Source organism: Vidua macroura, chromosome 20, assembly GCF_024509145.1.
Source record: "Vidua macroura isolate BioBank_ID:100142 chromosome 20, ASM2450914v1, whole genome shotgun sequence".
NCBI lineage: Eukaryota > Metazoa > Chordata > Aves > Passeriformes > Viduidae > Vidua > Vidua macroura.
In genome coordinates, this window is record NC_071590.1 from 348,095 (window position 1) to 368,379 (window position 20,285).

At 44.8% G+C, this 20,285-nt stretch overlaps 1 protein-coding gene across 3 annotated transcripts in view; it reads left to right on the forward strand.

Moving 5' to 3' along the window:
- Positions 1-1,567: 1,567 nt before the first annotated feature.
- BAZ1B (bromodomain adjacent to zinc finger domain 1B) overlaps positions 1,568-20,285 on the forward strand; it is a 44,678-nt gene continuing 25,960 nt past the window's right edge. For all 3 annotated transcript variants that reach the window (XR_008440203.1, XM_053995960.1, XM_053995961.1), the window contains exons 1-7: positions 1,568-1,768; positions 9,099-9,215; positions 11,319-11,463; positions 12,277-12,475; positions 15,994-16,115; positions 16,914-17,111; positions 18,248-19,943. Coding sequence is in view for 2 of the 3 variants with exons in the window: in XM_053995960.1 (XP_053851935.1) it covers positions 1,656-1,768; positions 9,099-9,215; positions 11,319-11,463; positions 12,277-12,475; positions 15,994-16,115; positions 16,914-17,111; positions 18,248-19,943 (2,590 nt within the window). In the remaining variant the exon portion in view is untranslated. The remainder of the gene's footprint in view (positions 1,769-9,098; positions 9,216-11,318; positions 11,464-12,276; positions 12,476-15,993; positions 16,116-16,913; positions 17,112-18,247; positions 19,944-20,285) is intronic.

The window sequence follows — 20,285 nt, forward strand, 5'->3', positions numbered from 1 at the left end:
ATTCCAGGGATAATCACAGCACAAACTTCTTCCCAGAATTACACAACATGTCAAATGAGTGTGCACCCACGGAAGTTAAATGATTTTAATACTTCACCAGCAGAAATGATGGGATCCTCATTCTTATAAAGCAGTCTAGTAAACTAATGATAATCTGATTATTACATCTACAATCTGGAGAATACTGTGTGAGATCCAGTTATTGTCCTGTCTTCTAGGAAAATGAATGACACCATTAATTCTGCTGCTCCAGAGCAGAACTGGTCCCAGTTCATACATCCATGTGGGCCAAATCACCCAGCATAAACAGCCCTTTACACGCAGGACGTAATCTGAGTGTCCATCTGCCTGACACAGTGCATGGTTAGACTGGGTATTGGGAAAAAATTCTTCCCTGTGAGAATGGTGAGGTCCTGGCACAGGTTGCCCAGAGAAGCTGTGGCTGGCCCATCCCTGGAAGCATCCAAGGCAAGGCTGAACAGGACTTGGAGCAACCTGGTGTAGTGGAAGGAATCCCTGCCCATGGCAGGGGTTGGAACAAGATGATCTTTAAGGTCCCTTCCAACCCAAGCCACTCTGGGATCCTATGATTCTAAGCAGTTTCCCAGGGTTGCTGCTTCTCATCCTGAAGAAGTCACAACAGGGCTGTATAAAGCAGACCCAGTCCTCAGTGCCATGAACAGCACAAACCCAGGATCCCTAGAATGTATTTACACATTAAACACAAATCTGCTTTCCAATCCCTGGGAAAGAGCTATGAGATTACAGCTTTTTCTGTGAGTGCTTTAGGCAGGCAGTGCTCGAGCTTCCGCCCCTCCAATCCCCAGTAAATGTTCATGCCACAAAATCCCCCCACACATTTCCTATAAAGAAAAAATAATACCATAAACCCACAACTCTCGAATTTTTATCTTTCCTTCATTCCCAGGAGCAGCACCCACGTTTTGCTCGGGCCTCCTTCCCCATTGTCCTAACAGCACCCAGGCCGCAGCTCCTGCCTCTTCTTCAACCTCACCCGCCCCGGAGGCCGTCCCGCCGGAGCCGCCGCTCCGCTTCCCCACAGAGCGGAGGGAGCCGGCGCCGAGGGGACGCTGAGAGGCCGCACAGGCGGCGCGGCGCAGCCCAAGGCTTCCCCCGAGAGCGGCTGCGCCCGCCACACAACTCCCCGCACTCCCACAATGCCCCGCGCCAGACGCGGAGGACAAAGCCCGGCTCGCGGCCCCGCGGGGGTACCCGGATGGGCGCGAGGAGGGGCGGTGGCCGGAACGCACTCTGATTGGTAGCCAGGGGACTGGAGGGGGCGGAGTGCGCTGTGATTGGTCGTCTCGCGGCAGGGGGGGAGGGCGGATAACGGGGGGCGACAAAATGGAGCCGCGCGCTGCGCCGCCACTTACATAACGCGACCTCTCACCCCGCCGCGCCGGCGGGGCGGGGCGAGGCGGCGCGATCGACCGGCTGTGCGACCAATCCGCAGCCGGCGGAGCGGGCGTCTAGCCAATAGACTGTCGGCGCCGCGGCGCAGGGGGTGGGCGCTGCGGGGCGGGGCGGCAGGGTAGGGGCGCGCGCGCGGGGCCGGTCCCGCCGCCCGCCGTGAGGGGGAGCGGAATCTCCCGCCATTTTTCAACCGTCCCGCCCGGGCCCCACCGGCTACCGCCATGGCGCCGCTACTCGGCCGCAAGCCGTTCCCGCTGGCTAAGCCGTTGCCGCCGGGGGAGTCGGGCGAGCTGTTCGTCATCCCCCACACGCAGGAGGCCTTCCGCACCCGCGAGTATCCGCCACACCGGGGCGCGGGGGGGTCGGGGCGGTGGAGCCGAACAAAGCAGTGGCGGGGTAGGGCGGGGAGAGGGACCGTGAGGGCAGCGCGGCGGGCGTTGCCCTGGGCTCGGTGGGGTCGTTGTTCCCTGAGGAGCTCCCGAGCCTGTTCCAGGCGGGCGGAGGAAGTGGGACAGCAGCTCCGCGGGGCTGGAGCGGGCGGGGAGCGGAGCTAACGGGGACCGTCAAAGCGGGCTATGAGAGCAATTCACGCACTCCTGGAGCTGGGGTCCCGCGGGCCAGGAGCCACTGGCACCGGAGGCTTCCGCAGTCGTTAATTTCTGGAGAATTAAAACAGCGGCAGGAGCTCTCGCTGTGTACATCCCGGGTTTTCGTTCTGAGCGTATCTCTTCCTGGGCTGCTTTTGCATAAAAAACAATTAAATTTTTTTTTTCCCTGCGTGTGACAGTCCTTGATCGCAGGAAGTGGCCCTGGGCCAGGCTGGTGACTGACAGAGCTGCGCGGCGGCAGAATTACTGTCCGGGCCCGCAGCAGGGCTGAAGGGGCAGGATCTCGGCGCTGTAACGTGCAGACTTGCTGCTTCAGAAGGCTGGGTTGGTGTTTGTGTGATAGAAATCAGGATCTGAGTTGCGAACTAAGGATTGGCTCTAAGTGAGAGGTAATGCGTGAATATAGGAAGGAGGTGTTGGCAGTGTGGAAGACAGAGGGGCTCCAGAACTTCCATAGCCCCTGTGTTAAAGAATGTCATGTTTCTGCAGTGAACAGAACAGGTAGAGGAAGCCTCTAGGAAGGATTAGGTGGCTTTTGAAGAGAAGATGCATCTATTGAGTGCAGGTAGGCATTGTTAATACACTCACTCCAGTAAAACAAGATTAGGTGGAGTGTTGGAGACTTGCTTTTTAACTGTGTTTCAAATGAAAACATGCAGTCTGTGATGCCAACCTGCTCTTTTGGTGTGTGCAAACTGAAAGTAGCTCAGTCATCCACCTGATCAGGCAGTTCTTTCTCTTTCCCTGTGAGGAGTGATCAGTGGTCAAAAAGATGAGTTTAAGCCTAAATACTACTTTTATAAAAGAAGACATGGCTTTAAGGGCCATCTGCCTTGTCGGAACAACACAGGGGAGTTCTGAGGCTCCTTCTGAGAGCACCATTTTGTTGGGTGGCTCTTGTGGATCTAGTGAGTAGGTGGAAAACGTGTTTCTGTGAGCACTTGGGTGGTATTAAAATTAAGGGGGGGGGGGAAATGCTAGTTTCTCATCCTGAGAGGGGAGGGTGTTAGCTGTAGGGTTAGAAGGAAAGAAGAAACCAAGACAAGCACTGAGGTTCTGGGGAGATGCTCTTTTCTTGGAGGAAGTATTTAATGGGGTGCTGTGGGAGGCAGCTTAGCATGTTCTAGAAAGTTCATCTTGGCAGACAGACGTCATGAGGCTAAAAAGAGAAACCAAGCAATGCTGGGTTTCTGCTTTGCCTTGTTTACAGTGTATAATATATGCTAGGCCAAAAGTGGAACAGAAAATTGCAAATGAGCCAGTGAGCTGGAGGGAAATGTTACCCAAGGAAGACTTGGAGGGTTTTTTTGGTCACTTCCATTTATCACAGATAGTGCTGAGGAGGAGTGGCTCTGGAAGATGGGAGGGGCCTCCTGAGAGTGTGCCAGGAGGTACCTGAGTTTTCACATAGTGTTATTTATGCCAAGACCTGACAGAATGTAGTCTCCTGAATTGTTTTCTATCTTTAAAAATTATTCATCAGCTCTTCCCCTAAAGACTGTGTAAGTTCTTGTACTGCACAGCTACAAGAGAGGCATTTGAAGGACATCAAAATTTCTTAAAGCTTTTTTTTATTGTTAGGATTTGCAGCTGCTGCAGATTGGGTCACACAAAAAATGGAGACTGTGGTGGTGTGCATGAGGAGAGACATCTTCCCCTTGGGCGTGTGTTGTGGAAGTGTTTGCAGCAGTGGGAGTGGAATATGCTGGTCAGCAGAGTTCAGGTGTTTACTTGGCCTCTTTTTCCTTTGTAGCTTTATGCTGTTTCCTTTGACTGCCAAATCCTGCAAAAACCTTATAAGAGAAGTCCTGCTGTGTTGAACCCTTTGCATCCTGGCAAAGCCTCTGGTCTCGCTAATCTTGTGGGTGTGGGGATGGCGGATCATGGGGTAGCCAGGGATAGATTCATCCCTGCAGTAGCTCAGTGGGGTGTGCTCTGAGCTACCTGAAGTGTCAGGAAAATGCTTTGCACATGTACAGTGCTGTCACCAGTGCAGTGGATGCTGAACATCTGCAGTCTCCCAAATACCCAGTGTGTACCCTGGTGGACAGTCAGCTCAGCTGTGGGCATGTGGGTTTGCGCAGCATGGTTTGGAAAACTGGTGCCGGATCAGGAGATATGCTGAGTTCAGAGAGCTCAGCTGCCCTGGGCTGTTCCAGCCAAAGCTTTCCCTCAACTTCCAGTTTTGGGAAGCTGTATTGTCTCCTCTCTGAATAAAAGCCTGCTGTCTTTAGTTCATGCTTCTGTATGGTATCAGCGCAGGGAAGAAGAGGAGTTGGGCTGGGTTTGGCAGGTTAAAGGCTGCTGCTCACATCCTCACATGTGATACTGGCCAGACAAACTCTGCCTGGAAGGTGGCAGCACCAAGGCACTGTTGTGTCACACTCCCAATTGCAGAAGAACTTTGCCACACATCCTTATAAATGTATCCACATTTCTGGGAAGTTTACCTTCTTGGCTAATGTAAGTGCAGACAATTCAGATACAGTAAAACTTTTTTGGAGTTGATATTAGTGCTCTCCCAGAAATTACTAACTGAGGAAGAAGTAAACTTTTTATTCTGTCAGCAGTTGTTTTGTGCAGTGGTTAGCTTGCTAACTTTTAAACCTCTTTCTTTAAAAAGGTCCCTTTTTTCTACTGTAATTTTGTTTGTACTTTAATTTTGCCGTCTTTCAGCATTAGGTGATCTGCAGTGGGATGGAAACAGATGTGATATGTTAGCACCTACACAGTGGCTAGTCAGTTGCTTCATTTAATATATATGTTATTTGTAGCTTTTTGGGCAATGTTCACAAGTAGCTTGCATCCAGGATTTTTAATTCATTCCTGTGTTGGGAATTTTTGGCAATGGAGGCTCCAGCTGTGTAGAGAGGTGGGTTGATTTTGGCATACCAGGGGCATGATGACTTGCAGTCCTGGATCAGACCTGCTGAACAATCTGAAATTTCTAGGGTTTGTTTCCAGTCTGATTGGAGAAGACAAACAGTGTATATGTAGTGGAAAGTTTAAGCTATAGTAAACTTTGAAGAAATATCCTCCTGCATTTTGGCTTTGTGCTGGCCCCAGGAATTCAAAGCAGGACCTGACCTGGAGGTCTTGGCAGAGCACAAAGGTAGGGTCAACACTGTGGGACAAGCCTCGAGCCCTAGGTAAGGTGTGTGTCCAGGGTCAGTGTTAGATGAGCTGACCAGCTGGAGGTGGAATTAAATTACATGGAAGAGGCAGATCTGAGCTGAACAGGGAATGACCCTCTCTGTTACTTCTAAATTCCAGGCTTGTCTGGGAAATGTGAGTCCTGATATGGTAAGGTTAAGCCTGTTTTCATAGGTGTGTACAAGGGAAAAGTTCATAGGGAAAAGTCTCTTGGATCTCCCTACTGATATCAGAAGTGATGTTAGGGGAAAAAAATATGTCATTCAGTTATTCCACAGATACACAGAGGGAAACCAAGGGGAGAATGCAGAGGGATTGCTGGATGAAGCTGGAGGTGACTCCTGCTCCTGCATTTAAGCTCCTGTCTGCTGTGGGGATTGGATTTGGTTTTAATGCTGTTCTTTGTGGGAAAGGCACAGGAATAAATACTATTATGGTTGCAACTTAGTCATTATTAAAGTGATTAATTGAATCATAGAATCTCAGAATGGTTTGGTTTGGAAGGGATCTTAAAGCTTATCTTGTTCCACTCCCTGCTGTGGGCAGGGACACCTTTCACTAGACCAGGTTGCTCCACGACCTGTCCAACCTGGCCCCAGGGATGGGACAGCCACAGCTACTCTGGGCAACCTGTTGCAGTCCCAAGTTGCTGTAAATTCAAAGAAGATTCCCGGTTTCTTGTTTGATTTAATTTTTTATATTTCTTTTTCTCTCCTACCTCAGTATCACTACAATAGGCATCACAGTGGCACTCTTGGGCTGGTCAGTGGGACTTTGCAGATAAGCTGTGATTTTTTATTTTTTTTTTTTCCTTGCCTGTGCTCTGTCAGGTTCTCCTCCAGATTGGGGTGACCCCGGGAGGTGGTAAAGTCTCTCTTCTAACTCATGCCTTCAAAGAAAGACTCAGCAGTCTTGTCCAGTCTTAAGGCAGTTTATTGCATGTTATCTCAAGGCACACACACTCCTTGGCATTCTCTCTGACTCCTTCTCCCTCTGCGTCTCCCTCCATCTCCTCTGCCCAAGGGGCTGGTGCCATCTTTTATATCACACATTACGTATTAAATGTTTATAGTTTTTCCCCAATGCCTATCACCTATATTGAACAGTGACTTTCTACTCTAATCTGTGAGTGTTAACATCACTAAGAATATGAAGGATAGGAAGGAGAAAGAAGGAGGACAGGGCATGCCCAAATCCCTCCATCTTAGAACTTCTGACCCTATGTACAAAACTCAGACCCCTCTGTACAAGGCTTAAAACCCCCTTGTACAGCACTTAAAAATCCTTCCTTTCACTTTGTGACTACTTCTATTATAATATCTAAACTTTTGTGATTTCTTGTTCTTCCTGCAAGGTTGGTAAATTGTTCCATGGGTCACATTCAAAACCACAGGGGTTTCCGGCTGCCTGCCAGGGTCTCAGAGGCTTCTGACCTGGACCTGGAACATCCAAGAGTGTCTGAGGGACACCTTGGGTTCCGACATCTCCCCCTCCTGTTTGTACCAAGAAAACTTGTCTTGCCACTTTGTCCATGACCCGCCGAATGCATAGAAAAATGCACGGCAGAACAAGCAGAAGAACTAGAAATCCTATAAGAATATAAAATGCTATTTTCAAAAGCTCCCTCTACAATGGTGAGAGACTAAAAAAATTGATGAAATTATCCCACTAGGATCTTGTAACTTCTTGCAATTTGATGATGCTGTTTTGCATTTGTTTTATATTTTCGTGGATAGATTTCGAGTGATAAACAGAAAAGGGGGGAGGCAGGTGCAACACTTTATATGCGGTTGAATAAAGCTCTGTATGTGTTGAATTTTTTAAATGGCTCTTTCTCAGAGCCCACTCCACCAATTACCAGACACTTCACAAACAACACACAAGCAAAACTAAGGGAAAATCCTTTAAACATCCTGGAACATCCAAGAGTGTCTGAGGGACACCTTGGGTTCCGACACTGCTCCACCACAATGATCATGTTTCCTGCCCCTGAACCACAGAACCTCTTGTTTCTGTGAAAAATTTAGCATCTTTTAAACCCCAAGGAGGGTAAGAATGGGCCAGACGGCTTGAATAATAGTGGGGTGATAACTTGTCCGGTCTTTTCTTCTGCTGAGGAGCAGGAGACTCCAAAGCAGGACAAGCTGGGAGGCCATGGGATTTCTGCTGGATTTTGCAGTGTGCTTCAGGAAAAGGGAGTACTGTGGCAGACTCTTCTGGAGTTGACTCTGTTCCTGGTTAATATCCTTGCATAGTGCGTGGTTAATATCCTTGCATTGATCACAGGGCAAGATTGCTGTGTCTGCAAGTTACCTGTGCATCAACACCCATAATGCAGCTGCTGTACCTTGTTATGCTTTACCTTGGAGCTGTGAGGAAACATTTAAGGAAATTTGCTTTGCTGGAGTTGTAATTCCTAATAGGAATCTTAAAAAAGATTTCTTGGTCACACTACAGTGTTCTTGAATGGCAAAAGGTGTGAGACACACCGAGTGCTGTGCTGTAGCTGGTGGCTCTGCCTGTGCAAGAGTGTAGAGCAATCTGCTGTTCCCACAAGGCTCTGCGAATCGTTGCTGGTGTGGCAGTGGGCTGAGCTGTGGCTGTACCCAGTGTGCCTTATGGTTCATGCTGGCTTTGCCACTGGAGGGCATATGCAGGAGAAGCAAAAGGTGCTTTTCTTGCTTCTCTTAGAATTTCTCCTCTTCCCATTAGAAGGCATGAGTTATTGATCACAGGGCAATTGATGTGGATTTACACCACACTGATAATTGTGCCTGTGCATCTTCTGTCCATAGTGAGTGTGAAGTAGCTGCTTTCTGTTTACCCTGACTATTAATGGCCACTCAGGTGGAACAGGGAGAGCAGCCAAAGATGCTCACAGCAGAGTAGCTATTGCTCTCTGCACCCCAGTGGCTTGCCCAGGCACCCTTTAATCATGTAATTCCACCTGGAATAACATAACCTTTAGGCAGGTTGTGACACAGGAGTGTCAGCACCTGAAGCGAGCCAACAAGAAAGACAGGGACTTTTTGCAAGAGCATAAAGTGACAGGACCAGTGGGTATGGTTTCAAATTAAAAGAGAGTAGGTTTGGATTAGATACTAGGAAGAAGGTCTTTGCTGTGCGGATGGTGAGCTCCTGGCACAAGTTGTCTAGAGAAGCCGTGGAAGTGTTGGAAGGCCAGGTTGGACAGGGCTTGAAGTGACCTAGTGTAGTCCCTGCCCATGACAGGGGGGTGGAACGAGATTGACTTTAATGTCCCTTCTGACCCAAACCATTCTGGGATTCCATGAAGCAGGTGATGTTGTTGGTGAGAGAGCTCCTCATGTTGGAAACTAAAGGAAAAAATGGCCTTTCTAAGGGTTTCAGTTTCAAATGGTTTAGGTTGTTTTTTGCTTTTGTCAAAAGATTGGGGTGATGGGTAGCCTGGTAATTTGCATCTGGATTTTGTAACACCGCCATAAGGCATTAGTCGTAGCAGTGCCACAACAGTTATTGCCAGGAATTTAGCAGCAATCCATGCTGTACTTCCTGCATGTGCCTGTGACATTGATTGTGCTGTTTTCCAGTATATCAGACTGGAAAAGCTGAAAAGTAAGTTAGCAATGCTGTGAAACCTTCAGCCATCTGTGTTCCCCTTGTGCAGTGCAGCTGAGCTATTGGTGGTGTGGAATCTTCTGTGCCAAGATGAGCAGGACAGGCATTTTGGGCCTCAGAAAGCATCAACACATTTGATTTAGCACAGCATCCTCATGGTAGTCACGGGGTCAGACTGTACTGAGGCTCCCCTTAGCCTTTGTACACTCCAGTCATAAGAGTTTAATTAAATTTTACTGTTTTGTGCTATGGTGATTGTGCTTTCCACTGCATAAATCCTGTTTTCCTGAGCTGCCACTTGTACAGAGAGTACGAAGCACGTTTAGAGCGATACAGCGAGCGGATCTGGACGTGCAAGAGCACAGGAAGCAGCCAGCTGACACACAAAGAGGCTTGGGAGGAGGAGCAGGAGGTTGCTGAGCTGTAAGTACTGGTGGAGATGTCGGTTTGTGCCTATTTTTAGGTGTTGGATGTAGGAGTGGGCTTGGGAATGTGTGGCTAGTTTGTGAGGTGAGGTAAGGGGATCCGGGGATTCTGGAGTTGAAAGCAAATTAAGTCCAAATTTTAAACCATCACTAATACAATTGGGTAATTTACTTATTTGGTGCTGTATCTTGGTATTACTTCAACCAAAATAGTTCAGCATATGGCACCTGGCATATTTTAAAGCCCCTGGAGTGTTGGGAATATTTTAGAGGGAAAGATGACAAATCTTGAACAATATACTGTCAAAATAGAATAAAAGGAGTTGGTTGAAGTGTTTGAGATCAGCCAGGTCCGCACCTGTAATTATTTTCTCCAGATCTGCATTAGAGTCATTGCACTAATTAAAAAAAAATGTAGTGAGATTTTGGGGAATCTGCTCTACTTGAAACAGAGTCCTTGTTCTGTGCAAATTGTGTTCCTCTGGGCTGCTGTGGCCCTGACCTCTTCCTCTAGCCCACAGGAATCCTTGGATGAGATCCAGCATGGCCCTTGTCATAGAAGTGAATTTTCTGTAAAGGTGCAAGTCCTTGCCTCAACCAACACATATAATTTACTGTATGATTACCAAATTGTAGGAATTATGCCAAACAAGTGATGTATTTCTCCATTCTGTCAACTGATGACTTGGACTTCTGTGACTTTTTTTCTCCTGGATATAAACTGTGGAGAATGTCAGTGGTACCACCTAAGAGGTGGAATTTTCTGCTGCCTCTCTTCATGTTTCTGATCCATTGGCAAAGAGTTCACAGCCTTCTCCTAAGGAGAAATTCACCATCATTTGTGGTTAACCACAACCTTAAAGCCAACAAATAAGAAGCCCATTTCCTAATAGTCCTTCGGTGGTAGTTCTTTGAGTGGTGATGCTCTACTGCCTTCAGGCTTTGCTCCCTGGTGTTGTTGTTTGAGAGGGCAGGGGAAGTGCAGAGGCAGCTCCATAAACTTAAAATCCTGAGTCAAAACTCAGTGGTCTGCTGCTACTTTCTTTTGATTGTCCATGTTGGATTGATTGGCCGCTTCTGGAAACATTAAGAAATGTCAATGAAATAGAAATGGGAAATTTCTCAATTAGAGATTTAGCTATAGTCCCTCTAATATGGAGGGGGGGGTGGGGTCTGGGAAGATTCTGTGAAATTAGATTTTGGTCTTGTCTCTTTGAAACGGGATGAAAAGCTTCCCAGGTAGTTTGTCTGCTTTAATACCTGACACTAAGCTGGAAAAAAAAGTTCATTTAGACAGGTTGCTAAAGGGATAAATTTATTCATGGCAGTTGTAACACAGCACATATAACTGAGGGCTCTCAGCCACGGATCCTGGAGTTTGGGAAGATGAAAGTGCTTTGGAAAAATGGAGTATTTTTTTCCTCCTTATGGTAACTTGAAATGGACTTTTTAGCCAGAAGGCTTTATGCAACATATGCCTTAGTGTCCCTGCCAGCTTCCTGAGGTCAGCTTTTAGAAGGGGAAGAAGGGAAGTTTAATGTCGCAGTACTTTCTTTTCTTTGAATGGAAAAGTTTGAAGATCATGACGTGTGAAACACACAAGATATTTTTCTCTAGCAAGATAATATGATTGTGTAAACCTGCCCCTGTCTTTACTGCGCTGGCAGCCTGTTGGGGGAGAAGGAAATACTAAATCTTTATCAGACTCTTGGTGTTACTGCAAACAAGCATTTTAAAGTAAATGAATGAAGCGTAAATGAAGTAAGTGAATGAAGCCCCAGGATAATTGTGTAATCTTGATCTATATTTAATATCTAATAGAGAAACAGTAGTAACCATCATGAAAGGGTTCACACTCAGTGCTGCTCTTCCTCAGTGTTCACAGTATTCCTTCTGGGAAGGACCAGGGCAATTGGGATTTTCATGCCAGCTAACACCTGGGGAAGGGGGGGAGCAAAAAGCCCTTGGATGTTTGCCTGCTAATGGAGCATCTGCCTTGAAGGTCCCTGTGGCTGTTAACACAAGGAATTGAGAAATGGGAGGGTACTTTGCACTTGAGCTTTTATTCCCTTAAATAACAAAAACTCCTGTGCTTGCTCAGCTTAAAGGAGGAGTTTCCTATCTGGTATGAGAAACTGGTCCTGGAAATAGTCCACCACAACACTGTGTCGTTGGAAAAGTTGGTGGATGCAGCTTGGTTGGAGATCATGACCAAATTTGCAGTGGGTGAAGAGTGTGACTTTGAGGTAAGGATATGTTTTCCATTTTATCCTGAGCTTCTGCATAGGGCTAATTCCAGATAGCTAAAGGTAAGAGATGGGAAGAATATGTTAGCCGCTCAAGTTATTAGAAGGATGTGAAAATTTATTCTCTATAGAATCCCAGTGACAGCACCTGCTTTTGGATGGAAAGTGGTTCTGTAGTCCATACTTCGTGAAAGGTGTCCCTGTCCATGGCAGAGATTTGGGACTGGATGGTTTTTAGGGGCCCTCCAACTCAAACCATTCCATGATCCTGGAATAATAGCAAGCAAAAAAATGACTGATACGTGTGTGCATGGGAAACAGATAAAATTGTTATACTGCTTAAATATGTGATGATCTGTTTATATATAAATGCATGATTTAATTAGAAGAAATTAAAAATTATCATCTGTCATAATCTTTTCACTTGACACACTGCCAGAAGGAACAGTAGTCTGAAACAAATGGAGCCTGAAGTCAAAGCTTAAAAATCTTTAAAAAGACCATAAAGATCTGAAAATTCCCTCTAAAACTGGGAATGTTGATGAAAACTCCAACTTTTTGAAAATGGGGAGGAGTTAATGTGTGTGAGCAGTGTTTAAGACATAGTCTCTAAACTGGGGTTGCTGAGAACACACTTGCACGTTGTGCACATACTGTGTCCTTAGGCTGAGGATGCAGCATTGGAAAACACTGTGGGTTGGGAGTTTTGCTTTTAGGTCGTCTTAGCTGGTATTTTTCCCTTCTTCATAGTGTTAAAGCCCTTTAGCTCACCTGTTTTGTTCAAGTTCAATCTTCACCAATATTTCCATGCAGGTTGGTAAGGAGAAAATGTTACCAGTAAAAGTTGTGAAAATGCATCCCCTGGAGAAAGTTGATGAAGAGGCCTCGGAAAAAAAATCTGATGGAGCTTGTGATTCTCCGTCCAGTGACAAGGAGAACTCCAGCCGAGCAGCCCAGGACAACCAGAAGGAAGCTATGCTGAAGGAGGATGACAGCAGGAGGGATAGTATGAGTAAGTAGAGAGACAGCATGGCAGTAGGTAGCACCTGGCAGTGAGTGTTGGAGTTTGCTCAGTAATCAAATTTACATCTTGGTGCTGGGCTGTTAATGTCTAAACAGTGTTATATGGTGAAAATCCAGTGGTGAATTTTTGGAGCATCAGTGCTGTTGGCTTTCAGCTGTTCTTGCCTGATTTAAAGGAAAAAAAAATGTGCTGTCATTCTAAGGTGTAATACCAAAAGCAATGCATGAAATGTATAAACATCTAAAGTATAACAAGTTTATTAAAAAAAAAAATAGGGGAGCAGCAAAGGTTCGTTCAGAGTTATAAAATTCTGGCTGCAGTGCTCATCCTCAGTGGAAACCTCCCTGTTTCTAAAGTGTGTTATTTTGGAGTCAGAGATAAACTCTTTGTCTCTGGTTATAATAAAAAATGAGGTTTTTTTACTTTTAGTTTATTCTCTTTCCAATTTTCATATGTTGAAATAAAATCTTTTTTTTTTCCCTAATAATTCGAAATAAAGCATCCTTTAAAAGCTTGTTCCTCTTTCATATTCTCTTCTTGGTGCAGAGATAGGTAGTGCTGTCCAAAGCTTTTCTTGACTCTTGAGGAAGTATTGTTGGAAAAAAAACAACAACCTAACCCCCCCCAAAAAAAATCCCACAAAAACGAAACAACAAAAACCCCACAAAAACAACAATAACAAAAAAACCAAAACCCAAACAAACACATTAAGTTTGTCCTGTGTAACTTCTTAAAATGGAATTATAAGATTCTTTAAAACAGATCACAAAATGTTTTTTCAAACAAACCTATCCCGATCCCACAACATAGTTGTAACCTGGAGAGCTTTATTTTCAAGTCTCATAAATGAATAAACTGTTGGCGTTTGTAAATAGTGACTCCAGCATTCAGGAAAGTTGTGTAATCCTCTCCAATGTGGGGAAGAGGAAACTTTGAAAATAGGCCAGCAAGAAAATAGTGAAGTCAAAAGTGGAAAAGAAGTCATAGCAAGGTCTAGTCCTGAGCTTAAAAATTGTCAGCTGTTTTTGATGGGTACTGTTACGAGCTGTTCTGATTTCATTGTAGTGTTCTGTATAATCAGAAAGCAAAAAAAGGTGTTTCAGAAACAATCTGGCCATATACACATCACTGGAAACAGGGGTTGTGCTTGGAGAGGGGCTAATGATGCTTTATTTATTTATACATGTGTTTTTTATTGAGTGGTGATTCTCTCGAGATGCCACATAAGAGGCATGGGAAGTACCTTTTACTTCAAAAATGCTCAGTGATCAAATTTACAGCAGCAATTTTGGATCTGGATGTTTAAAAAATATTTACCATGATCCTTTGGGCATTGGTGTGTGGTATTCCAGCAGTTGTGGGCATTGCCAGTGCAGCACTCCAAGATCAGATACTGCATGGAATGAGGGTTCCTGCTCTTGTTTCAGTCCCTGACTCAGTTGGTTCTGGCCTGTATGTAGTCACCTCTGGAAGCTGGGACTGTCCTCCCCTTCCTGGGAAAGATGAACCTCAACATTTTTCACCTCAAGATGCTGGCAGAGTCATAACCTAAGCAGTAAATATGCATTCTTTTCTTTTCCTTGTACATATGCTGTTACTAAAAGGCTATCTTATTGCTAATGTTTTTATATTCTGGGTTATAACAGAACATAGGCTCATAGTAAGATCACTGACACAAATTCATCCACAGTGTGTTAATATAATTACGTAGCATTTCTTACAGTTGCACAGCAGACTATGGAAGTAGGCAATGTTGAGTTGCATCCACAGAGGCTGGGGGTTTCTGGTGACACTGACCTGGATTTTTTCTCTGTAATAATGGTCACATGTGGCCATTGATGTGGGTTGAAGTCACTACACCAGAGTGAGTAACTGGAAGCAGTAACAGGCTCTGTATAACTGTGATTTAAGAGCTCTATGTGCCTGTGCTTGTAAGAGGGGACAGAGCAAACCTTGGCAGTTCTATTAATACTTGTGTCAAACTTGCTGGTTTTGTTGGAAGAGAAATGAAACAGAGAAAGGTAGTTTCAGTCTCTCTGCTTAGGAGTCTGCTCTGCTTCAGAAACTAAAAATACGGCATTATACCAGCTTTGTTGCATCATTTGTGTTTGAAGTAACTTTACATTTTTAGTTGCTATGGGAATGAACTCTGGAAAATCTGCTGGAGCAAGGAAAGGCTAGATTGTCCTGAAAATTGTGCTGCTGAAGGATGGTTCTGTAGCTTGAGCTGGACTTGGAACCTGTACTACTCTGGACAATCCAAAATAAAGTGAATACAAGAGACAACACAATATAGATGCTTTAGACATACAGAATCAGCTGTGTTGAAAGGGACCTTAAAGATGGTCTCATTCCAGCTTCCCTGCTATGGGCAGGGACACCTTCCACTAGACCATTTTCCTAAGAGCTTCACCCACGTGGCTTTGAACTCTTCCAGTAGGAAGAGTTGTGATAAATGTATGTTTTATTACAATAGAATGCAACAATAAATGAAGTTGGCTTTTTAAAATTAACTTCAGGATGGAATGGATAGTAATTTCTTCCTCACCCAAATACCCAGGTGCTGTTTGATGGAATTCCATATAGCCATCCCTATTTGTGGAATCTAGACAGTAAATCACAAAAGAAGAGGTCACTTGGGTTTATACCATGTTAGGTATAATGATGCTGGAGCTTCAGTGCTTTATTATGTGATTCTGAGATCTATATTCTTAAGTTTTATTTAGGTTTAACATCTACTTTGATTCTCTATGTATTAAGTAGATTATTACTCTCATCCTTCATGCTTGCTTTATTGTTTTCTTTGAATCCTAGGAAGAAATTCTTCTCTGTGAGAGTGGTGAGCCCCTGGCACAGGTTGCCCAGAGTAGCTGTGGCTGCCCAATCCCTAGAAGTGTCCAAGACCAGGTTGGGCAGGGCTTGGAGCATGCTGATCTACTGGAAAGTGTCTCTGGTCTAATGAAGGGGGGAGTGGAATGAGATGAGCTTTAAGGTCTCTTCCAACTCACACTATTCCATGATTCTGTGGTAGCCACAAACATAAAAACATTTGGAGATTGCTTTCTTCTTAAGACAAAACCAAGTCAGTGATTCCTGCCATGGAACTATTTCAAAGAAGCCAGGGCTGTTTGAGGTGTTCCCTTAGCAGGTTTAGTGGTTGGGTTATATCTCCCCTTCATAAATCTTATAGACATTTTCTACCTTTGTGTAGGTGGTTGCAGCTTACTGTCTGCAGAGATGGATTTAAATGAAGATGGTCCTTTGTACTCTTTGAAGATAGGTGTTACCTCCTTAGTTCAGAACTGGTCTGGGCCTCCATTCCCAGCCTGTATCTTCCAGCTATTTCTAAAATCCATTTAGGTTATATTCCTAATGTTCTAGTTTAACCAAACACTGTACAGATAGCAAGAAGTAAGAAGTAGGATGCCCCATCCAGTGGTGGTCTGGATTTTTTTTTTTTTTTTTTTACTGTAATAATAAGACCGTGTCTCACCTTCTTTTATCAGATGATCGAGCACGTAGGTCTCCTCGAAAGCTTCCCACTTCGTTGAAGAAGGAAGAAAGGAAGTGGGTCCCACCTAAATTCCTGCCACACAAATACGATGTCAAACTGAAGAATGAAGATAAGGTGAGTTGTCTGCTTGTGTCCTTTCTATTATAACATGAATATGCAAGTTTAATTAATCACTGCCGGTGATTATACAGCACAATGTAGTACTTTCTGTCAGAGTCATGGCACTGGAAGCAGGATAGTTGTCTGAGGCTGACCAGCCTGTTTCTATCTGTAAATTAGATTTTGTGCATGGAAACAGTTGGTACCGCACACACTCAGTCCCATAGCTTTATTGTGGTTGCTTTTAAGTGCCTCATCTCTGGTTTTGCAGTTCATGAAACCAGTGAAATCATAAGTGGCAGTTGTTGCTGTTGTCCTGACCAAGCTGCTCTGAGTTGGAGGTAGCAGTGCTTTGGGAAGCTCTGGGTGGCTGCAGCACTGCTCCGTGCTTTTTGTCTACCCTTTGGTAATTTGACAAGTCAGGCAGTGCTGACCTCAAAGAGTAGTATGTGCAGAGGTGCTCCTTTGGTCTCAGGAAAAAAATCAAACATGAATATGTAAAAGCTTTAAAGTCAGTAGTAAGCACAAGCTAGAGGAACATCAGAGATAAAACAGTGGGCTTTGGGAAAAAATCTGTATCATAAACTTATGGTTTTTACCTGTTTTAGCTATCTGATCCTCCTACCAATCTCTGTGTGTCTCAGTTCTGCAAATTCTGTTTGGTTTGAGTCTTTCCAAGAGAGCTTTGAATGAGCAAAGAGTTTTTGGACACAAAGCAGTACAATGATCATAGTTCCTTATAGGCATATGATCTGTATTTATAATGTGGTTAGAAGTTAATCATTAACAGTGTGTCTGTTTGTTATCTCCAAGATCATCAGCAACGTTCCAGCAGATAGCTTAGTCCGTACAGAGCGTCCTCCCAACAAGGAGATCCTGAGGTACTTTATCCGTCACAACGCGCTACGTGCTGGCACGTGTGAGAACGCCCCGTGGGTTGTGGAGGATGAGTTAGTGAAGAAGTACTCTCTCCCCAGTAAATTCAGTGACTTCTTGCTTGACCCGCATAAGGTAAGAATTCCTAGAAGTACCTGCTTTGCTTTGCCACCCATTCCTTGGGTCTTGGCAGAGACCTCAGTGTGCTGGTTGGGTTTTAGAATCACAAAATCATTAGGGTTGGAAAAGCCCCCTAAGATCATCAAGCCTAACTGTACCCAGCACCAAGGCCACTAAACCATGTCCCCAAGTGCCAATTCCACACATCTGTTAAATCCAGAGAGAAGCAGAGCAGGAAAGCCGACTTTTGAAGGTTGACCTTTTGAGAGGTGACATGGCTTGAACATCTGGAACAGTGGTCTGCTTAGAAAATTTGAGATGCAACTACCTTTAATTTTTCTAATGGTTTACATTACTTGTCTATGAGTAAAGACATGATTTCCTGGTGTAAGAGAAACGGGAGAGTTACAGTCTTTATGTGGTAGTGTCAGGTATTGGGCCAAAGACCTGGATGCATGTGATTTCATTAGGCCTGGTTCATATACAGGGCTGCATTGAGTGATGGCAGATACTACAAATTTAGTACTGAATACATACATAGCATGAGTGGGTTCTTCCAGCCCTTAGTGCTAACCAGCCAAATATAATATTAACCAACTAAATACCATACCATGAAATGTGCTGTTTTAAAATTAGCTTCTGGTGTAGAAAATACTATTTTGTCCATTCAGTAAACTCACTTTTTCATAGACTGTCAAGTGTTGTTCTAAAAGTAGAACATAAATATTTGTTCAGGACAAGGGGGAATGACTTCAAACTCACACAGAGTAGGTTTAAATTGAATATTGGGAAAAAATTCTTCCCTGTGGGGGTGATGAGGCCCTGGCACAAGTTGCCCAGAGAAGCTGTGGCTGCCTCATCCCTGGAAGCGTCCAAGTCCAGGTTGAACAGGGCTTGGAGCAACCTGGTCTAGTGGTAGTTGTTCGTGCCTGTGGCAGGGGTTGGAACAAGATGATCTTTATGGTCCCTCCGAACCCAGGCCATTCTCTGACTCTGATTATGATTGCAGAAGCCTGTTACCCTTAATGCAATGAGCAATTTCATTAGAAACAAACATTAAAACATGGGAAAAAATAATTGACAGAAAGAGATCTAGGTAACTTTTATTTACCTTTCAATATTTATACAAAATAATTCTTTGTTTAATTTAGTATATGGCTCTCAATCCCTCAACCAAGAGGAAGAGCTCTCGGTCGCCTGACAGAAAGCTTCCTAAGAAATCCAAAGCAGATGGATCTTCACTGGGACAGCCACTGAGTCCAACCCTGTGGTGTCATGTGCATTTGGAAAAGTCTATAATTGGCTCTCCGCTGAAGGTGAAAAACTCTAAGAACTCAAATTGTACTAAAGAGGAGCTGGAAGAGGTGATGAAAATTGTGTCACCTACTAAACTTGGTTCTAACTTTCACATTCCAAAGAGGAGCCGACTAGGAAAGGGCAACAACAAATCCTTGGACAAAAAGCAAAGAGGCAAAAGGGTTCTGAATGGGCAGAAGTCATCAGGGAAGGCAAAGTCTCCCAGGAAAGGTTTGAAGACCCCCAAGATGAAAATGAAACAAATGACACTGCTGGACATGGCTAAAGGTACCACTAAGGTGTCCAGGGCTCCCAGGAATTCTGGAGGCACCCCTGGATCTTCCAGGAAACCCCAGAAACATCTGCCTCCTGCAGCACTCCATCTCATTGCCTATTACAAAGAAAACAAAGACCGGGAAGACAAAAAAAGTGCTCTTTCCTGCATCATCTCCAAAACAGCTCGGCTGCTTTCCAATGAGGACCGTGCCCGTCTCCCTGAGGATTTACGAGGGTTGGTACAGAAACGCTATGAGCTCCTGGAACACAGGAAGAGATGGGCCACCATGACTGAGGAACAACGGAAGGAGTACATGAAGAAGAAAAGGGAAAAGCTGAAAGAGAAACTGAAGGAAAGAGCAAAGGAGCGGAAGGAGAAAGAAATGAAGGAAAAACTGGAAAAACAGAGGAGATTTGAGGACCAAGATCTGAAAGGGAAGACATTGCCTACTTTTAAACTGGTTGATACTCCAGAGGGGCTTCCTAACACACTTTTTGGGGATGTGGCCATGGTGGTGGAGTTCCTGAGCTGTTACTCAGGGTTATTGATGCCAGATGCTCAGTATCCCATCACAGCAGTGTCCCTGATGGAAGCCCTATGTGCAGAAAAGGGAGGCTTCCTGTACTTGAACAGAGTACTGGTCATCCTCTTGCAGACCCTGCTGCAGGATGAAATTGCTGAGGATTATGCTGAGCTGGGAATGAAACTTTCTGAAATCCCACTTACGCTGCATTCCGCTTCCGAGTTGGTTCGCCTGTGCCTCCGCAAGTCAGATGTACAAGAGGAAAGCGAGGTCTCAGATAATGTAGATGAAAGTAAGGATTCAGCAGCTTTCGAGGATAATGAGGTACAGGATGAGTTTTTGGAGAAACTGGAGACATCGGAGTTCTTTGAGCTGACTCCTGAAGAGAAATTGCGGATCCTTGGAGCGCTGTGTCACCGGATCCTAATGACGTACTCAGTGCAAGACCATGTGGAGGCCAAACAGCAGGCCTCGGCTGAGCTGTGGAAAGAGCGCCTGGCTGTCCTGAAGGAGGAGAATGACAAAAAGAGGGCAGAGAAACAGAAGCGAAAAGAAATGGTGGCTAAAACGAAGGAGAACGGGAAAGAAGAGCATATGATGGGAAGAAATGAAAAGAAAAAACACGAAATTATGAAAATAGAGCACCGGGTGGAAATCGAAGCCGATGATATGATCAGTGCTGTGAAGAGCAGGCGCCTTCTTGCCATCCAAGCCAAGAAAGAGAGGGAGCAACAAGAAATACAAATGAGAGGTAAGAAAAATTACCTAGTCAGTAGAGTGTTTGTGTGTTGTGGAATAACTTTATGGCAAAAATGACAGCCTGTTTTCAGAAGCTTTGTCTGGTTTTAAGGAATTTGCTCACTGGAGATTTATAATTCATCTTCTGTGGTTCCTGTGGCAGCTTAAACTTTGTATATTTAAGAAAAACCAATACCTGCTTCTAGTTTTTTATCTGTGGGTGTCTTTTGTTCAGTACCTTTCTAATTATGGCAGGCCCATAGAGGTTGGGCAACACAGTATTTGTTTTGGGAACAGAAGATAACCAAAAATTTGTCTTATGTCCAAACATCATCTGGTTCTTGGGTACAGAGGA